Consider the following 20,087-nt stretch of genomic DNA (forward strand, 5'->3'; position numbering starts at 1 on the left):
CTTACCTCGCTTTGCCTGGCCTTCCTGGCTTTGAATGGCTTTGATTGGCCATGCCTGGCCTTGCCTCGCCTGTCATCGCCTTGCCTGGTTTCGTCTTACCTCGCCTTACCTCGCCATGCCTCGTCTAGCTCGTCCCGTCCTTTTCTCGCATCGCTTTACCTCGCTTGGCCTCGACTGGCTTCGCCTTGCCTCTCTTTGCCTCACCTTGCCTCGCCTTCCCTGGACTTGCCTCGATTTGCCAGGAATTGCCTGGCCTTGAAAGGTCTTGCCTACCTTTGTCCGGCCATTTCTCGCTCTGCCACGCCTTACCTCGGCTTACCTGGCCTTGCATGTCCTCGGCTGCCAACGCCTCGCCTTACCTGGACTTGTCTCGCATTGCCCGGCCTTGAATGGCCTTTCCTCGCCTTGCCTCTCCTATAAACTCCTCGCCTCGCCTTGCCTGCCCTTGCTTCTCCTTGTCTCGATTTCCATCGCCTTCCTTGCCTTGCCTTGCCTGGACTTTCTTCTCCTTGCCTGGCCTTGCCTCAACTTGCCTTGCCTTGATTGGCCTTGCCTCGCCTTGACGGACTCCGCATGTCTCAGGATGAGATAGGTTAGGTTAGGAAGGGTTAGGTTTGTGTATTTTGTTACGATCGGTAATGTTTTGAAATTTTTTGTGACGATTCGATACGTATGGCCACAATTCGTCACGCCATTACAGTATGTCACGACTAGACACGCTTTGTCACGCATCGACACGCTTCGTCACGCATGGTCACGCTTTGTTTATATTCGTCATCTTTCTACTCTTCCGGCCACATCTTGTCACGCCTTTACAGTAAATCACACATAGTCATACTGAAGTGTCAAGACTTGGGACCAGTGACTTCTCAAGACTTGGGACCAGTGACTTCTCGAGACTTGGGACAAGTGACTTCTCAAGACTTGGGAGTGGCTGAAACCTACCTGAAGGCACTCACTTGAAGTAAAAAGTGATTCTAAGCAAAATATTAAATAGCCCCTGTGCTTAAGCACCAAGGCATGAAGATTATATACGAGTAGAAGTTAGGTCTTCGTGCACTTAAAATCTGCACTAGATGGAGTAGTAGCTTCACTCTTCGGCCGATTAACCCTTAGGATAAAAGATCCTGGTACTCATTTGATGAAATTCAGATTGGATGAAAAGCTGATGTGGTTGTAGCGGGGGATAAGAATTTCCTTGAATGCTTAGAAACAATGTAAATACTAAACATGTGAGCTTCGATAAAGCGTTTTATTATTTTAAAAATACAACATTTTATTTTACCAAAAAAGTTATTATTTGTATTAATATTATTTTCGATACACAATTTTATATTTTCTGTTGGTCACGTACTGGCACATCTACACCACAATGGTGCGAAAGAAAGTTGGATAGGAGAAAACTTAAAAAGGCAATACTGCGAGAAAATTATATACTTATTAAGAGAAAAACATTATTACAATGTCTCGTGTTCATTACATTCCAACAAGAAGATTTAACAATACAACAATGCAGTATGGTAATGCAGTCGCACCAACGAAATCGAAGCAAATTTACTTTAACAACTACGACTATATATGAAAAAAAGAAAAACCATGTTTCTTCAGATACTGCAGCAAGATGAGAATGTGAAATATATTTTGCTGCCATGTGCTAATGTTCTTTTGGCTTTGGAGCAAATATTCTGGAGTGCAACGTACAGCGATAAAAATCACCAGCGCCCGTACAAATTAAACCTTCTTGAAATAAAGATTTAGTTTGTATAACTCAAATATATGATAAATTCTTGAAGATATTTTAATTTATTACAAGTTTATGTTCTAAGTTTGTACGTAAAATATACTAAGAAACAATCAATTCATTTCACAGTAAATCCATTACCAGACTATATTGACCTCTGAAATGAGTTATACAAAAACTGTTCAAAATACAAACAACCCTAGTGCTCAGCACAATAGATATTTTTGCCAAAATGGAACAAAATTTTTAATGCAGCAGACAAGTAATATTCCCAAACACATAGTTGAATTTAATTAAGAATGCTCGTAATGTATATTAGATTATCAGGATTAGTTTAGTTTATGAGATTTCAGGTTCTCACGGTGGCCAGTGTGATAAAAATGTCTCTCTTCTAGGTTGCTACACCGATCAGTCTAGTACAAGTTTAGCGATGTTTCACTCATTGTACTGAAATTGAGGCAGCAGGAACTTCTGAAATGTAATATAAACTTCTACCAGGATAAGCGGCACAACAAACCAGAAGACAGTCATCCTCTTAATTTACTCTGTTAGAACTGGTAAGAGATCGTTACCGCTTGGTCTTAATACGGCGGATAACACCTTTTCTAGTTAACTGATACTGGTAATTTGTGGGCACCGAAGGCTATGGAAATAAATTCTTAGTTTTCATCCCCAAGAGGACTGCGATCTGTCGGTTGTCAATAGCTGGGACCAATTACTACTAGTCGCTTATTCTCGGGTGTTCCCGATTACAGGCTGCGGGGACTTGGGTTAACCACCTTGTCTGCGTTCAGAAAGTTTTCACAAATCGTCGCGGTTGTCACCTTCAGCATACGATCTTTGCAGACGCTACTGGTTGGTCGAAGAGTAAAGGGGGTGGCGTGATCGTCACTGTCAATATCTCTTAAATCTTTCGATATCGTGCAACACGCCACTGTTCTCTAAAGTCTTCGAATTCGCGTCCATTCTCATGCCATGAAACTGATCGAAAACCAATACCAAGGAACATACACTAAATTAAGACATGGCACCTCCATTAAAATCGCAAAACGAGCCAGGTAAGTACATCTCCTATTCCATTAATATTCTATCTTGTAATTTACCTTCTTTGAACAGTATTAATAACTACTGTGACATATCAGAGATCATTAAACACATTCGTGGGACTTTCGCTTTTGTATATGATAGCAATGACTGTGTCTAGCGCGGATGGGTCAATGGTTTAGGCTCAATACTTTAGATAACGGTTTACATAAATGTAGGCTGGTTGCATCCCCTAAGAATTCTTTCGCTTTTAAGGACATTACCAAGGAGAAAACTTTCTCTATTGTCGATTCCTGGGAATATTTATCAGAATGATGTTCACATTCGGATACATGACGTTTGGGAACCAGAAACAAACAAACAAACGCGCATTGGGGATATCCCTGATTACACGGACAACGCTATCTGAAATTCCAAAGGTATTACAATTCATTCGCGTCACATACCAGAATGATTACAGTAAACGGCAGACTCTCTAGTCTTCCAATACAACAAAGATTAACATAAGAGGATGTACGAAATATCCTCCATCAGTGGCGTCCTTACCCACTGTCGGCACCAATTTCAACAGTATTAACAGACTGCTAATAAAACTTATCAAGATGGTGGATCTCCGGCAAACTCTGCCTTCGAGTATTTATGACCCATCAAAGAAGACCAGGCCCTAGCGCAAGGTACACAAAACATTCAATGCGAGCGTGCGAAGGCGGTGTAAGTTCGGTATGCATGATCGACGCGAGGGACAATGCAACATACGAGGTGCGATCGGAAAGTTTCAAGACTGTGTCAATAGCGGGCGAACCGGATGTAGTACGAGCTTCTGACTTTAGGGGGTGCGGCCTACATTCATAGTGAATCAGTATGCCAGCCGGCATCATCGAATTAGCATTTGTTTCTTAGTTACGGGCGTTTTGGTAGTGCATTACACCGACCCTCCTGCGATTTTGGAATGGCGTGTGCATCAAATTTTGCCAAAGACTCGCCAAAACGGCTACGGAAACCTATGAAATGCTAAAACAAGCATTTGGGGAGTCCGCAATGGGTCGTGCACAAACTTTTGTGTGGCATTCACGTTTTAAAAATGGCCGAACCTCTGTCGATGATGACGAGCGTTCTGGACGACCATCTTCGAGCACAACGCCCGAAAATGTTACGAAGATTCGGCAGGCCATTCACGAAGATCGACGTCGTACCATCAACGACTTGTGCGACATTGTTGGGATAGGCTATGGGACCTGCCAGCTGATTCTAAAGGAAGAACTCCATATGCGACGCATCATGACAACGCGCCAGCGCACACCGCCCTCAAAGTTCGGCAGTTTTTGGCCTCAAACACCATGGCAGTCATCCCGCACCCTCCTTATTCGCCGGATTTAGCTCCGTGTGACTTCTTCCTCTTCCCAAAGATGAAAATTCAGCTAAAGGGAAGGAGATTTGAGACGATAGAAGAGATTCAGGCAGAATCGCGGATGGTGCTTGACAGGCTGACAAAGAAAGATTTCCAGGGATGCTTCCAGGCTTGGCAGCGGCGCTGGGATCGTTGTGTTCACTCCCAGGGGAACTACTTCGAGGGTGATAGATGAATTTAATACCTGAGATAAGTGTACGGGTTTTTATAGGCGCAGTCTTTAAACTTTCCGATCGCACCTCGTATTTGTCTTTACCGCCTCAAGAAATCTACGTTAACGAAACTGAGATATAAACCGGGTGTGACCGATAATCTCACGAAGACATAAGAACATCATTATTCGCCTCATCGCCATAAAGACCTCATATCTCATTGGTATCATGATGTTAATTTGAAGTGAAAGAAATTCCATGCGTATTCTTACCCAGAACGACGATAACGAAATTACTTGATCAACAAAGGTCCCAAGGCACAGAATTCGGATACATCTGCATATACCAAGATACGTTACGTTATCGAGAATCGATAGACCCCGAACTGCCCGGATATTCTCGTACAGAGAATGGTCCAATTCATGTGCATTCAGGTTCATGCAACAGTACGTAAAAACAGGACAGAAATGGTGCATTGTTTTAGACGGGGAATGAATGTATTATCTCATTAGAAGTAAAAAGTTTGCAGAAGTTAGGCAAATAGATAGCGATCTAAGCGAATAAAATAGAGAAAATGATATAAATGACCCCAAAAATTAGAATAAATAATTGAGTATCATAAAAAGTTATAAGAGTTTAGGAACAAAACGCATTTTTACAAACTAATAATGCTGCAACAAATAGAATGATAATGATTTGTTACTGAAATTGTAAGTGGTTTTAATATGCAGCAAGAAATGGAGTCCTCAGCATGAATCCCTAAACAAAAATCCGTTAATTTAAGGAATTCGTGTTTATTTTAATACGCACATCTTCTGTTTCTGACAGTGTGTGACAAAATTGGGGAGATTAATAGACACAGTTCTCTGAGAGTATCGGATATTATTAGCAATTTTTCTACATATAACTCGTAAACAGTATCGATGAAAAGCTGAATGTTTTCCAAAGCCTGTTGATTTACTTCAAAAACTTGGACCATTCCCAGTTTTACCACAAACCCAAGAGAGACTAACCTTTTCTTTTACTGTAACTCTTACTGGGGCTTCTTGATGCAAGGATAAGGATCAGGGTTAGGTAGCAGCGCAAACCATGGCCACGATGGACGAGGTGTCTACGTGTAGCTCAGACCTCCCTGTTCTGCCACAACATATCACATTAGAAGCAGTATCACGTTAAATTGATTAGATTTTATGGAAAACTGTTTTAATTTTTAGATTCTTCCTTCAATTTGATGGCAATTATTATTTTACTAAAAGAACTGAATATTTGTTACATTTGAGTCAGTGAATACGAAAGAGTTTAAGTAAAAATACTTGAGGACATCTCATTATCTCAGCAAATTAAAAGAATCAAAGCTACTGAAGTTGGCGAGTTGACAACTTCCTTTAACATCCAAGGGATTTTGTGGAACGTGTCTGAGATATTCCTTAAAATTAAGTCTGGAGTTTTCCTCAACCAATATTCTTTTTTTATTCATACCCGTCATAATACAGTAAACCTAAGTTGGACACTTGGGGTTCCACGAAAATGTGTCCAACTTACAGGGGTGTCCAAGATAGAGAGAAAGAGAAAATTCAGATTGTGGTCTAATGACAATATAATCTATTTACTTACATACACTAACTACTGTAGGTTTACTTGAATTAAGAATTAATGACAATAGTATTAACAATAATCTTTTGAAGCCCATTCCCATGCATTGCACATTATAACCCAGCCTCAATAACATTTTATAAAGTTGATTCCACCAATTTTCGCTTCCCCATCGCAAAAAGAAAAATTTCATTTCTGTTAACACAGAACTCAAATGCAAGCTCAGTACTGACGGAGTTAAAGCTGTGTCTTCTGCAATATTGTAGTCCGGTTAAGGGTTCGGCAAAAGAATAGTTAAACACTTGCAATGCATTCCAATGATGGGCTCAATGTCCATAAGATAATCCTCCAGAGAGGAGGCATTCATCAGTCACAAATTCAAAATAACAAAATATGTAACTGAAAAAGTTTCCCTGAAAAGCATCGAAGCTTAATTGCATGAACAAGTCCAACTTACAACAAAAGGGGTGTCCAAGATATAGGGTATTGTGGACATGTAAAATTATAGGATATTCACTGGTTCCAATTAAAAGTGTCCAATATAAAGGGGTGTCCAGGATATAGGGGTGTCCAACTTGAGGGGTTTTACTGTATGTGGGACCCCCACATAGAACCACTTTGCACAATATACAAATGTGAAAACAGATTTTCCCGAAATGACAGCAATTAAGCCTCAATACCCGAAACGCCTTCACCTTTAAAGCAGCTTACGAGATGTTACATCAACGACTTATCTTAGGACAAATCACCCACATGGTCTGAAATATTCATTCCCCCATTTCATTTATGGCGCCACTAAAGAAGTTTAGACACCACTGCCCAGAGGTACCTCCGGGTACCCAGTCGATTATCATCCGCTGAGGTTTCTAATATGTTCAGTCATCCACTGCGAGATAAACCCCATAAACGACGAAGTCTTCAAGTCTAGGTCGCCCACGTGTAGTGATTCTTAGATAATACGCACTACAGTCTGGGCAAAGGAAATCCTTAATGGGACCATCGAGCGACTTTCCTTGCACGACGGTTGTCCAAAAACATTTCTCAACCCCCCCCCCCTCCCCTCCCCCGAAGATGGTCATCTGGGATATTTTCTGCCCTCTTTAGTATCGTTGCATGGTTCATATGACATCAGCAAGTTATTCTTAAGGATAAGTTTAGTAGCAAAGAAATATTGATCTGAAAAACCACGAGCAAGTTCTAACACATTTATACTATACTTCGTAACACCGTTTAAATTGTTTTAATATTTGCTATGATATTCCTTCAGCGCATGAAAGCTAGAATTCTACACAGAATTAATAACATAAAATTAAAACACGACAGAAAGACGGCGTTAAAATAGTAACATTGACAACACGAAGAGACTAAACGTGATTGTAGAATCTGCAATTGAAAGGTGAAGAATTTGCTGCTAGTGCAACCTGTTGATAGGTTTTGGAAATTAATACTTACGTTTGAATGACATTGCCCTGCGACATAAGTACATTGCCCGAAATATGAAAATTCGACAGTATTGAAGGTAAATATCTAAATAAAATGTTACATACTGATTAGTAATTATCGTATGAGATGATCTCTGTAAAAAAAATGATAACGACACAAGTAGCAGAAATGCATCTGTGTTGCGTTAGTGCGGATAAGTGCGATAAATTAAATATCTCAGCTGTGACGATAATTCTGTGCAGACATCAAACATCATATTCCCTGTTAACAGCTTTCCTTCATGACATACGTCAGCAGAGTATTAACTATGCTAATGGAAAAGTTAACACACAATTCTTATATTTTAAGTTTCTGTTTATATGCTTGTCTAATTTAGTGTGTTGTTTTACTTACAGATTCTTCTATTCGTTACTTCTTTTTCAGCTGACCATTCTCACTTTCAGCACCACATCCAAACAATGTAGAACGAAGCAAAAATTGGCAAATAAGGATTACGTCATGTACCGATTTAAAATAACCGCATTCTCACCTACAACAAAGAACTGAAAAAGTGTGGCCTCTCGAATCAAGGCGTAGCATCCAATCAGCCGGGCAAAAATAGAAAACAACAGGTTAAAGTCATAATCAAAGAAAATGGATTCGTACGAAAAGCAATGCAATCGAATTATCAGTAAAATACTTACTTCCTCCGTTCAAATTGAAAATATTTTTGTGATACGACTCAACTGAATTTAATAAATCTCTGTGTACACTAAATTACTAATGCTCATCTCTACCATAGTCGTTAAAAGGATGACAATTATTTTCGCCACGCAGTACGCATGATTAATCATGCTACATCGCCATCTTGAATATTAGCACATGACATAGGAAAAGTTACATATTTTTCAGGAAGAACATCTAAACGTAGGTAACAAGTCCATGTACAATTTTGTTGTGGTAATTTTGCATACCTGCAACGTTCTTAGGCCCAAAACCAAAACAAATCAGACATTTAGAATGTCTTCGCCAGTGTGTATTCTACTCAGACTACTTGATTATTTCACACAATAATTCGGATGAAAACTTTAATTCAGTCCTCAGAACTTCACTAGGTGACTGATGCCATGAATGACTGCTAATGACACGTCAACAGCCGCTGCCCTGTAAGAAGAAAAATGAATACTTTAGCCAACCTTTCCAGGTTGAAGGAAGAAGAAAGGTAAGTAAGGAAATAATTGAGGATTTTAAAGTTCAGCAGATGAACCTCATGGAAGTGACACATATAAGCTTGCAACAAAAGAATACAAAATATCGTCTACATATTAAAGTTACATCATAGAAAGAGTAACGAACTGTTTGGCAGATTAAACAGGATTCAACTTAACGATCGAAGAAAATTTAGATATAATAAATCGTACAAAACTGTTATATAACGCCTATTTATAATTCTTCGGGTTCTCACAACGTCGACTATGAAAATGACTGTCTTCTGAGATGTTGGTCCGTCTACCTACGTTTCAGGCAGATTCCCCTTATGGTGGAGGCAGCAAGCACCCCTGAAAAGTCGGTTAATGTCTATGAAATCAGACGGTGCAACCACCCAGAAGACAATCATCTCAGAAAATGATAACGTGATTATCCTTGACCTTAAATGTTGGTACAGTAACTGAAAAATTGTACAGTTAAACTCACCTGTTTTTACCAGACTGCCGGTGATAAGGAGACAAGCGCTAACAAGATCATCATTACGATGATTCGCCTGCAGTGTAAGTCATCTGCCCCACTCTCTGAAAGAAAATGTTATCATTCATAACAGCAGGAACTAATGCAAGTATAAAAATTGCAATAAGATTTCATTTAGTCCATGAATTTACTTTATCTTCATTGAATCACGTAACTAAACTCATTTAGCAAAGTTTTTGCTGAGCTGATAGTTAATTAGTTGTTCAAGAAGTTAAAACTTATTTAATAGAAGCCTAACTTTAATTAATGTTCAAAAGAAAACGATATTATGATTTAGTTACAAGAATCATGTTCATTTATATTCAGATACATTTTAATATTACCCTCATTTATTGTGTTATTTTCCTTTTATGATGGGTTCTAAGAATGTCGAATGATACTGAAATTCATCTGAGTACTTCTATTTGTATTCCAAGACTATAGGAGCTTAAATTTCGTAAGTACATTAGTGATCAGTTTTGTATCAAGTGCCCAAGAATTTTAATACGGTTACATGCAATTCTTCTAAAATGACCCCTGAACTCTGCACGAGTGCCGTTTTATAATTTCCATGTCACAAACGACATTCTCTATTATAACACAAAATTTCTATCACATCCACATTAAATGGAAAATGAATAGCATAGTTCACACGGGTGATTGTACAAGACTAACGTTAATGTTATATTTAATACGGTGGCTGATTCTTATCCAAAGTTTCCAAAACCGCCTGGTTAATTGGAAATTAATTGGAAAATATACCAGAAGTTGTACCTCAATTTCTACTGCATTTATTCTGAGATAATACTGCTATTCGTTTCAAAATGAATTGGCGAAGAATAAACTTCTTGGAATGTCTCATACTCTTACGAAATCAGGTTGCTAACAGTACACAATCATCCCGGAAAAATTTGTATATAAAAATACTCGAATGTGCAGAAAGACCCTGCTTTTATGGAAACTCTCAGTTCGATTCCGTCTTCACCTTTAACCCTATTCTGAAACGACTGAATCCAGCCCACGATGTCACTCTATTTCTTTGATAAACCATTTTTATATTATCCTCTCTCCCAAGCTTAAATCCCTCAAATCGCCTTTTCTGACGAGATTTATCTTCGTACAAATTTCTACCTCGCGTACTACACGTTCAGCCCATTTCATCATCCACCATGAAATCACCCTAGGAAGAAATGAGAAGAAGTAAAAAAGCCAGTAGATCTCAAGGTTACGCATCCATTATCGATTCTCACTGCTCTGCATCGAAGAATGTCTCAGGATGCTTCGTCACTTAGTGTATATAGTATATAGTACTTCCGTTACCTAGAATTTATAAGATGTATTTTCAAGGTGACAAGACTCATGGACTGTCTCATGCTGGGTCTTAACGACGAGTAGGTCGTAAAAACAAGATTCTCGAATCGATTGTGTTCAGAAAATGTATTTAGCCTTCGGTGACATAGAATCAAAATATACGTATGCAAGAGGTGATGTGTCAATGTTGCTTAAAAGCTCGTTCCAGTGAAATGAATTTTGTGGTACTGCTTCACGTACTCTGATATTTAGAACGAAATTCATAATGTGATAAATTTTGAGAATCACAGCTGTTTTTGCGTTAAGAATAAATGTGGTCTAATTCATCCTTCAGATGTGCTATTAAAATGACGTTTCATTTCTTCATGACGTATAGACTATTTGTCATTACTTTTTATGAAAATGCAGTGGTTTGTAAATATAAAGCTAATAAGGAAGATTTCAGTGTCTTTTTGCAATATTATAAATTAATAAACATAGTATTATCCAGTCGCACTGCCTATTTACGTAAATAATCTTCGATAATTAGTTTCATAAATTCCTTCACATACACGTGTGTGAAGTTATGAATGTAGCCCCTACTGACCTATGAAGTTTACCCAATATATTATTTAAATTTAATGATTTATGACGTTTATCAAAATTGATGTCAAAACCAATATTCCAGCATCTGAAAATAATCGCGTCCTGTTTTATACATAACTCATTTCTCCTGATAAAAGCCAATAACGTAACTTTAAAGAAATTTTGACGTAAATCTCGTTGAAAATGTCAAGCTCATAACTGTCATTTTGCATGTTGTGCTCATGAAATATAACACGCTGAATACGCACTTTCAATACGGACTCACGTATTATACTGCATGGTGCAGTATAATCATCATTACTGGTTAGAATACAAAGAGCGTTTCTCAACTAAGATGAGGACAAAATATTCACACTGGCACTTATCAGTTCTAGGGAACAGCGAGTCCTTAATTACATGTAATTAAAATGCTACCAACTGCTTAATAGTTTTGGAATACCTTTCTCTAAATGTGAGTTGCTAGACTCGTTTTTATGACTTCAAAGTTCAGCTTCATTCACGATCTGAATTTCAATGGGGCGAGTATTACCGTAGATTCTTATACTGACCTACTGATATTAGGACTGTTTGTGTTTCTTAACTTTAAATAGCACTGCGTTAATAACAAAGATAAAAAATTAACGAAGGTATTTTGGACGAGGTACAGACGGAATACGAATTAACAAAAAAGTGTTACTAGAGACTCAAATAAATTTATTTTAGGCCTGTCTATACAAATCAGAGTAACTCAAGAACATAATGAAGAAGTACAGTGTGTCTGGGGCAAGAATGAGCTAAAGAGATAATACTTGACAAACAATGGCGAAACGTGTTTAGCTAACGGCCAAATTCTTTGGAAAATGTGGTGATGATGATAGCTCTCAAAATGACAGAATTATCACAAACCATCAGTTGTAAATTATGTATCGGTAGAACAGACGAAAGCCACGAAATGTCTAACGATAGCCTAAATCATGACCCGACATTCAAACTGGTACATTCATAACATGAAACAGAAATGTTACGTATTTTCATAAACTTGTGACATTTCCTTTGCGTCATCCTGTTCTTAATCTTGCTTTTTTGCCGTCAGAGTGTGCCCCGGTCTTCTCCTCCTTTCCTGTGCTACACGGGGACCCAAGTGGGGCATTCTCTAAACGGTGGTCGTACGTGTAACATTTCCTCCATTTTCGGACCAAAATTGCTTCGGGGTGGGGGGTTCCCTGGTTTTTAAAGGGGCAGGGGTGTGCTTTTTGATGTCTCATCGGTGTGTTACTTGTTTGTGTCTATACAGAGTGAGTCAGAAGTATCTTTATAAACTTCGTGTGCGTGTTCCAGGATTAAAAATAAGACAAAATTTTCCTATGAACATGGGATCGCAAATGTTTCATTTCCGAAATATTATTTTTGATCCAGGAACACGCACAAGAAGTTAGTAAACATACTTTTGACTCATCCTGTATATTTGCAGTGTGTAATTTTGTTAATAAATAATATAAAAAAGGGGCAGTGTGTGTCTAACGCTATTCTTGTATGCCCGCGTTAGTTTACTAGGACTCTACTGCGGAGTACCGAGTGTCTCAGGCCGTTACGGTAAACCATGTACTCACTAATTAAAACAAACAGAGTGGCGAAATTCGCTTTACACTGCTCACATTGCGCGCGCAACGAAGAAATGTTATTTTGAAAGGTAGTACTAAGTCGGTCAAGCGAGCAGCTGTAATACTAACCTTCATCATTCCCAGGCTCTTGAAAGAATCAAAGTTAAATGACGCACACAGAATTAAGTACATTCAGAGTCGAATTAGATGGAAAAGCAGAATGACCTGGAAAGAAAATGGGTAAATCTGTCGTGGATTATTTCAATGTTCGATCCTGGCCAACGTGTAATGATGTAGAGAAAGCTTCGTCAGTGAAATCATGTCAGTGTACTACCATTTTTCCACATGACTATCGTTAAACTCTAAAAATCGATAGAATGTGTTGGGTGAAAGGAAAAATGAGGCATTATAGAAACGAATCGATATGAAGTAATACCTTTAAGATCTACACAATACATAATATTTGTACGGATAAAAAGCTGATCTAAAGTAATTTTAAAAAGAATTAAATATGTAAAAGTTTATAAATAATTATTTAAATTATCAATACGTTATAAATTAGCAATTTGCAGAACTACATGGCGTTTTTATTCAACCAATTTTTTTTATGTATTTTTATTTTAAAATGCTACATATATGTACGGAACACGGAGAATATGTACGACATCGCAGGTATCTGTGTACCTAACGCATTAGAATAGATGTAAATGAAGTGTTTATTACATGCATGAAGAGATGGAGATGCCATGTACTCTGAGTGGACCTGCGGTAGAAGACAACATGGAATTGCAAATCTAACTAACGAGGAGTAACACGAACATACAAGAGACGTTACAAAGAGGATTTTGAGTTAGCCAAAGGCATTAAGTTACCTAACATGTGAACACAAGGGGACTCCTTTAATCCTTTAAAACGTAGTGGTTGCTTTATGTACCACCTGTCTTAACATTCAATAACACTGCATTTTATCAGCAGAAAATATTTATGGATTTTATACGATTCTAAGAATTAAAACATTTCCTCAAAGAACATTAAGTATTTCATCTCTGTAACTGAACAGATAGGAACTCCATTTTTAAATATTTAGATGAACTTTGTGCTTTTAAGGATTAAAAAAGTTAATGAACAATCTTTTCTTTATTATTACGTTTTAATTCCTTGAAGGTTTTCGAATGTGGTAAGTTATTTATGAGAATTTATAGTGAAAAAGTACGTTAATTCGAGACTTATGTTTACAACCAATATATAAGAATGGAAACAGTTAGTCATATTAGTAAAAAAAATATGCTTATCATACCACTTGGATTTGGTATCGAGTGACACCCTTGCTTCGTATCTGGTTCAAAATTCGGCCCTGAACAGAATATCATGGATAAGATTTCCGATGTGTTTCGCAGTCGCTCCAGGCAAACGACGGGATAATCAGATAAAAAAGGCGATGTCAGATTTCTTCCTCGTCATCGCCCTAATGATGGAGGAAGCATGGCCTCTGAAATGTTGTTAAACTTCTACCAGACTACACGGCGCTACAACCCAGAAGACAGCCATCTTCCCATCCTCATCAATTCTTCAATAGCAATTAACGCTAATTTACTGGTGAAGTTGAACATCAATTTTGAACAAACAACAAAAATCAAAATAATACTTACCACTGAGTGGATGAGATATTCCTGCAACAGAAGAAAAACACATTTTAGTAAACTGTGTAAAAGTAGACGCGTGCGACATAAATGATAAATTACACAATTTTAATATACATACGTGCAAAGCAGAATCATCTACCTCCACTAGAGGCCCTTTTCAATGAGTGACGTTCTAAAATGAAACTTTATTTGATACGTGGAGTAAATAATGATAAGGAAAAGATAATTACCATAAAAATAACTACTTCAGTACCAAACGTACCTCAAGGCTTCTGTGTGGCTTATTTAACAACGTTATCAGCAGCTCAGATTATATAAACTAATAAATAATAAAGTGGAGAGGATATGGAAGGAGATGGTCGTGCACTAGTTTAAGGTACTATCTCAGAATTTACCTGGGGACTGAGGATAACCACAAGAAGGCTCAGTCAAAATGGTCACATTTTGGGCTGAGATTTGAGCCCGTCTTTGCCAAATTAAACTGCACGTGTTCTAAGCACTAAAATGAGATGTTGTTTTATCAATATTCTATTACCTACACTATATTAATTTGAAAAGTTATATAATGTCGAAACGTGATAATATGATCAAGAATTACAACATTGTATTGTAACATTACTACAGTGAAAATCTCCCGAAACATTTTCCTTTTGACAGTGGTTTACGGAATGACTTTTCGATGAAAGGTTTTTGTATTTATTAATATAGATCGTATACTTTATACATAACATGAAATGTATTTCAGAAATGTGATTTAAACTATAAAAATGAAAAATAATTACTTCAGGTAATTTGTGTGGTGTGACCATAACTTAAATACAAGCTTTTAAAATATACTAGGGATTTTGGAAGGTCCAAATTGTGTTCTAACTGCCATTTCTGTACATTTTAATTTTATTTAGGAGTCCTTTGTTACATTTATTGCTGTAACTATGCTGTATTCATTTTACGCACACCAGCATTAATAATAATGATAATTATCGAAAAAGAAAATTTCGTTACGTGTTAAAGCTACAAGTGAGATGCCTCCAATAACTGTTCTCTTGACTAACAGGACTAAAATTCGTGTTGTGGCATACATGAGTTGTTCTACGACTCAATTTAATTTATAATACTTTTCCCATCGTAATTTAATTAGTTGAATTTAGCGGCTCACATTCATATTTTTCGAGTAAAATTATAAATCAGTCAACTGCGAATTACTGACCATAGAGGCTTTTTATTCGTTTGGCTATGCCTGTAAATATTTGCTTCCGAGGGCCTCGATATGACTTGAACACAAATTGGAGCATATTATTTTTTATGATTTAAGAAATTACAGACCCTGTTCTCTGTTCTCAGCTATGGTTAAAGTGTACGAACGTACATTTTAGTTTCTCTTAAATGTATCAACATAAGAACATTTATGATAAATATTTGAACTCCGTAAAAATGGCGTTCGTCAACACAAATTAATTTATACGCAAGACCTTTCTACCACGAAACTAATATATATATAAACTCACACAAACATACGTGCTTGGTGATATTTCGGTTCCGCAGAGTCACGATTATGAATAAAAATCTTCTGGGATATTTGTATAAGAAAACAGTCATATTAAAATAATATAATTATAATTAATTTTCAAAATATGACGTCTGATAATTACAGATAAGATTGGAGACCTGCGTGAAAAAGGTATTGTAGAATACATTTCTTGGAAGAAGGGGCAATTGTTCTGTGAGATTTTAAATTTTCACTACAGCAAGTATGCAGATGGCTGGATTCTGGGTTATTGTATCATGCAATCTTACGATGAAGTCATCAAGCACTTCTGAAACGTCGGTAAACTTCTACCAGACTACACGGCACAATAACACAGAAACAGCCATGAACACTTATTCTTGTCCTATTTATATTCTGTAGTAAATTTATTAAATTACTTATCAGTTTCTTTGAGACGATCACTGAAGCTGGACAGACTCATACGACCTCAGCTTCAGCACAAGTTCTAATACAGGTTTAAAATCTAATGTATATAGACGCTTTCTGCCTTTGGCTGGGTCCATCCACCGTCCAAAGCATATTATGAAATGATAGAAGCATTCACTGTTTTAGAATGAATTCTAAATATGTACCTAACAACTGCCAAATACATGAAAAAAAGTATAGTAAGGAGTAACGCAATTACAGATCCACAACCCTTAACAGAGAAGCAGAGGGAAATTCCACATCGATGTATATTCAAATAGCTTACGAAGAAAAACTTCATAAAATATTACTTCAACTACACAATTTCGTTAAAAAATGACTCTAGATTAATCATAGGTTGTATGGAGTAACAAAAGCACAACTACATTCACTACTATTAGAAAGGTATTGGAGAGATGTATCAGTACGTTGGTAAGACTGAGTGCCACGCCAGGCAATCTCAAACTTACTTATCCACTCTGTAACTTCCGCGTCGCATACGAAAAGTAAAACAGTTGAAGACGGGACAGCGCAATGTGGAAGTCAATGCGTGTGAGAGAAAGCACTCTACGACGTCATCAGCGAGAAAACCAATACGTTGGTAAGAAGGGAGCTGAGGGGGTGAAGGAGCATGCATTAGATGTTTACGTATATAAAGACAGATGAGCAGGGGTGGCAACCTAGAAGACAAAGCTTGTGAACAGGATGTTTCACTTGTGACTAAAATTGCTTTTGTTCTTTACCCAGCTCCTTTAAGTTTCCTGCACTGTCAAGTCAAAGTTGTTGTGATCATTATGAGTCACATATGTTAGACAGCCGTTGGACTAAACATCGCGACCAAGCTGTTAGCAGTCTTGCTTCATATTCGAGATGTTCTGGGTTTAAATCTCGAACTGGAAACCTGATGTCCCGACTGAAATTTCTATGCTGTTATCACAATCCCTCCGAGAAAATTCCAGAACAGTAGCTTATATCAGACTACGACCGCTCCCTACCATATCCATCCAGTTCATTATCACACAATCACTAAACCCTATACAGTAGGTCCCATAAATCTGGTTCATAGGAAAACCTGGATATTGGCAAAATGCGAAAAAAATATAAAGAGGAAAAGATGATGAAAATCGTTCTTTTCTTTCTAACCTCAGTTATTGGAATCACTTTACCTTGGACGAGCTATTACGGAGCTATCTCTACGTTATCAACAGCAAAGCCTCGTGGCGATGCTGGGCGATATTGCAGAATTTACAACTTTGGCTTTAGGCAATGAGCTGCATTGGATGTTTCGTCAAAAAGTACAGTTACTTACTTGCCTTCGCACAGGGCAGGCAGTAGGTGGCTAGCTGGATAGCCCTTCTGGAATGTTAGTCTAAACGTTTAATAATTTTCCCCGAGAGCCGAAGTTGTACATTGAACTCGAGCGGCGAAAACCAAAAGGAAATGAATAATTGTGTCAGAAAATTGCTTAGCTGATTGATCGCCAACAAACTGTAGCCTTATAGTTCATAAAAGTCTGAACTAAATTATGTATCAATAACGTTTGTAACTTAGTGACCTCTTCTTATGAAATCGAAATGTTAATTGCTAATTTCGGTTTTGGTCTTCTTGATTGGAACGTCGTGAGAACTTGGAGATGGACATAAACGTTTCGGAGGAACATAAAGCTTCCATATTCAAGGCAACCCTGAACAGGGAAGCAGTATATTTCTCTGAAACGTTTAATCGGCCGACAAGTCGACATAGTGTTACAGCCCAGAAGTGTAATACTGACATCTTTACCGCCGAGACTGTTCGTAAGAACCAGCTTGCGAGTGATAAACTAATGCCACTCGGTGGTAGTAAGAAGCCTGTGGACAACCCTGGAGATGATGAGGAATGCAAAAACACAAGAAGTGTGAGAGTCAGTGGAGGGAAAATGGAAAGAATAGCTTCGCACCAGCTCGCGGTGTATTACTCCTCGTAAGAGATATGGATGACTGCACTGCGCTCTTGTGGAACGTCGTGGCTTTTACGGGCTCTCTGACGTCATTGCTAGCTTACCGCGCAATAACTGCCTCTCTGCCATCTTAGTTCCAATTTCACTGAAAGAACCTAATCGTATTCAGGCAACACGGTACGACTTCTTGGATTGTATGACAAATGTGTTTTGTGTATAATACAGACTTGAATGTAAAACAAATATTTGAGGTTCTTACAGCAATGAAGAAGACTGTGTTGGTGTTCTGAGTTGTAAAGTCGTGTAGAGTAGATACCAACGTTTCAAAGGAACAAACTGCCACTATCGTCAGAGACGAATGTAGAGACATTATATTACTGTGATATGTTTGTCTCTACTCCATACGGAGTTACACAAAAGAACATTACAAGATTTACTTCAATAGATAGTTAAGTATATTTTCCAGATGCAGTATTTCACAGGTAATAGAGCTACAAATAGGACTAGAAGATATTTCATTTTGTTACATATTCAAAATACGGAAGAATTTTTTAAGTTAACACTGCAAACCTAGATATGAACGAGGTTCGTATTTGACATCATATATCAAATTTTGTAAGATGAGATAAAGTCAATAAACTTGTATTATAGCTCAATATGATTTTGGGTAAGTATTGGAACAATAAGAACAAAAATTAATCTTCCGACAACGTGAAGTGTAGACCACCAATTCAGAATTTGATCGAAATCCATGGAATAGTTTTTGGCTTAAACGTGCTTGTAAGTGAATATCCATAATCAAAAGTGACAACAGTCACGGTATGTAAAATACAGAAAGTTAATACTAATCGACGTTGTTGCAAACAGAAATCATTCCCACTGAAGGTACTGATTTTTGTCAGTTATATTTTCTTTTTATGTTTTTGTTTTTAAATATTCAGATTACAGTAAAGATTTGGCTCACATGCGTGGCTTTCTGTGACACAATCACAAGTTACAGAAACTCCGTAATAAATATTTTTACCATCACTGGTTTCTACCTAACAGCATATACGTAAATTTACAATATTTCACTAAATTTAAATGTTTACATAGGAACTGCATATTATTTAACTATTAAATAAATAAGAATACCTACCTAACTAGTTTATCTGGCTTGTCACATTTGAACCTCTACTAATTTTCGCTATGAAGATAGACTTTGACCATTAACCACGTACATTCTGCCCAGGATGATAGAAACCGCATAATTAACTCATCCTGCCGCTCTAGTTCTTGAAATGCAAGGTAGATTTACTTCTAATAAACCGGCGGAAGAGAGATTTTGGCTTTGAAGTTGGCCTCATTAGTTCCCTCGCTTCTCTGCAATCGACGTAAAAAATATTCGTCTCACGTAAAAGGACGGGTGATGTATCACGAACTTTGTATTGGCTTCATTATAAGGTAAGAACATCGCTACGAAGTCTGATAACAATTCTTATTAACAGCAGACCATCTCACTCAGCTTCATTTTATTCTCCTCTGATCCAATTAAAGATCGCGGCTTTATCAGCCTTGTTACTTGTCGAGTTTTATCTCAAATATTCTGAAGACAGCAACTACCATAAAATTTTAATTACTGGAGTCGAATATGATATTGGTTACATACTGCTCAGGAGGGGGGGGAGGGCAGTGGTGAGACCTCGGCTGTCCATTAATGAATATTCAGAATGCGGGCTTTTCTTAACTAGCTTCAGCGATCATTACTTTATAAAGGATAGGGATAAATATACCAGTGCATAAATCTTGATGGTCGACATCTGACGGGTGTTATTTATAAGAAGTAATTTTGTTATAATATTCCTCAGTAATGTCAAACTCTTGTCTTTAAATTCACATTAATTTTAATAAATTATAATAAAGTGTAGAAGACTAGTGTATCCCGTTTAATGAACAAATTTGTCGAAAGCATATGAGGCGCCACAAGTGCTAGGTCCTTCGGAATCATGGCGTATGT

The 20,087-nt window shown here is 37.5% G+C and overlaps 1 protein-coding gene across 1 annotated transcript in view; it reads right to left on the reverse strand.

Moving 5' to 3' along the window:
• Positions 1-1,233: 1,233 nt before the first annotated feature.
• The window catches only part of LOC110828737 (uncharacterized), a 188,457-nt gene continuing 169,603 nt past the window's right edge, over positions 1,234-20,087 (reverse strand). The window contains exons 5-7 of the mRNA XM_022061719.2: positions 14,211-14,231; positions 9,056-9,150; positions 1,234-8,524 (exon numbers count right to left, since the gene is read on the reverse strand). Of these exons, the coding sequence (XP_021917411.1) occupies positions 9,062-9,150; positions 14,211-14,231 (110 nt within the window). The 3' untranslated portion in view covers positions 1,234-8,524; positions 9,056-9,061. The remainder of the gene's footprint in view (positions 8,525-9,055; positions 9,151-14,210; positions 14,232-20,087) is intronic.

This window comes from Zootermopsis nevadensis, unplaced genomic scaffold, assembly GCF_977971745.1.
Source record: "Zootermopsis nevadensis isolate Lab colony 2312 unplaced genomic scaffold, Znev_1.0 Znev_ptg000029l, whole genome shotgun sequence".
NCBI classification, from domain to species: Eukaryota; Metazoa; Arthropoda; class Insecta; order Blattodea; family Termopsidae; genus Zootermopsis; species Zootermopsis nevadensis.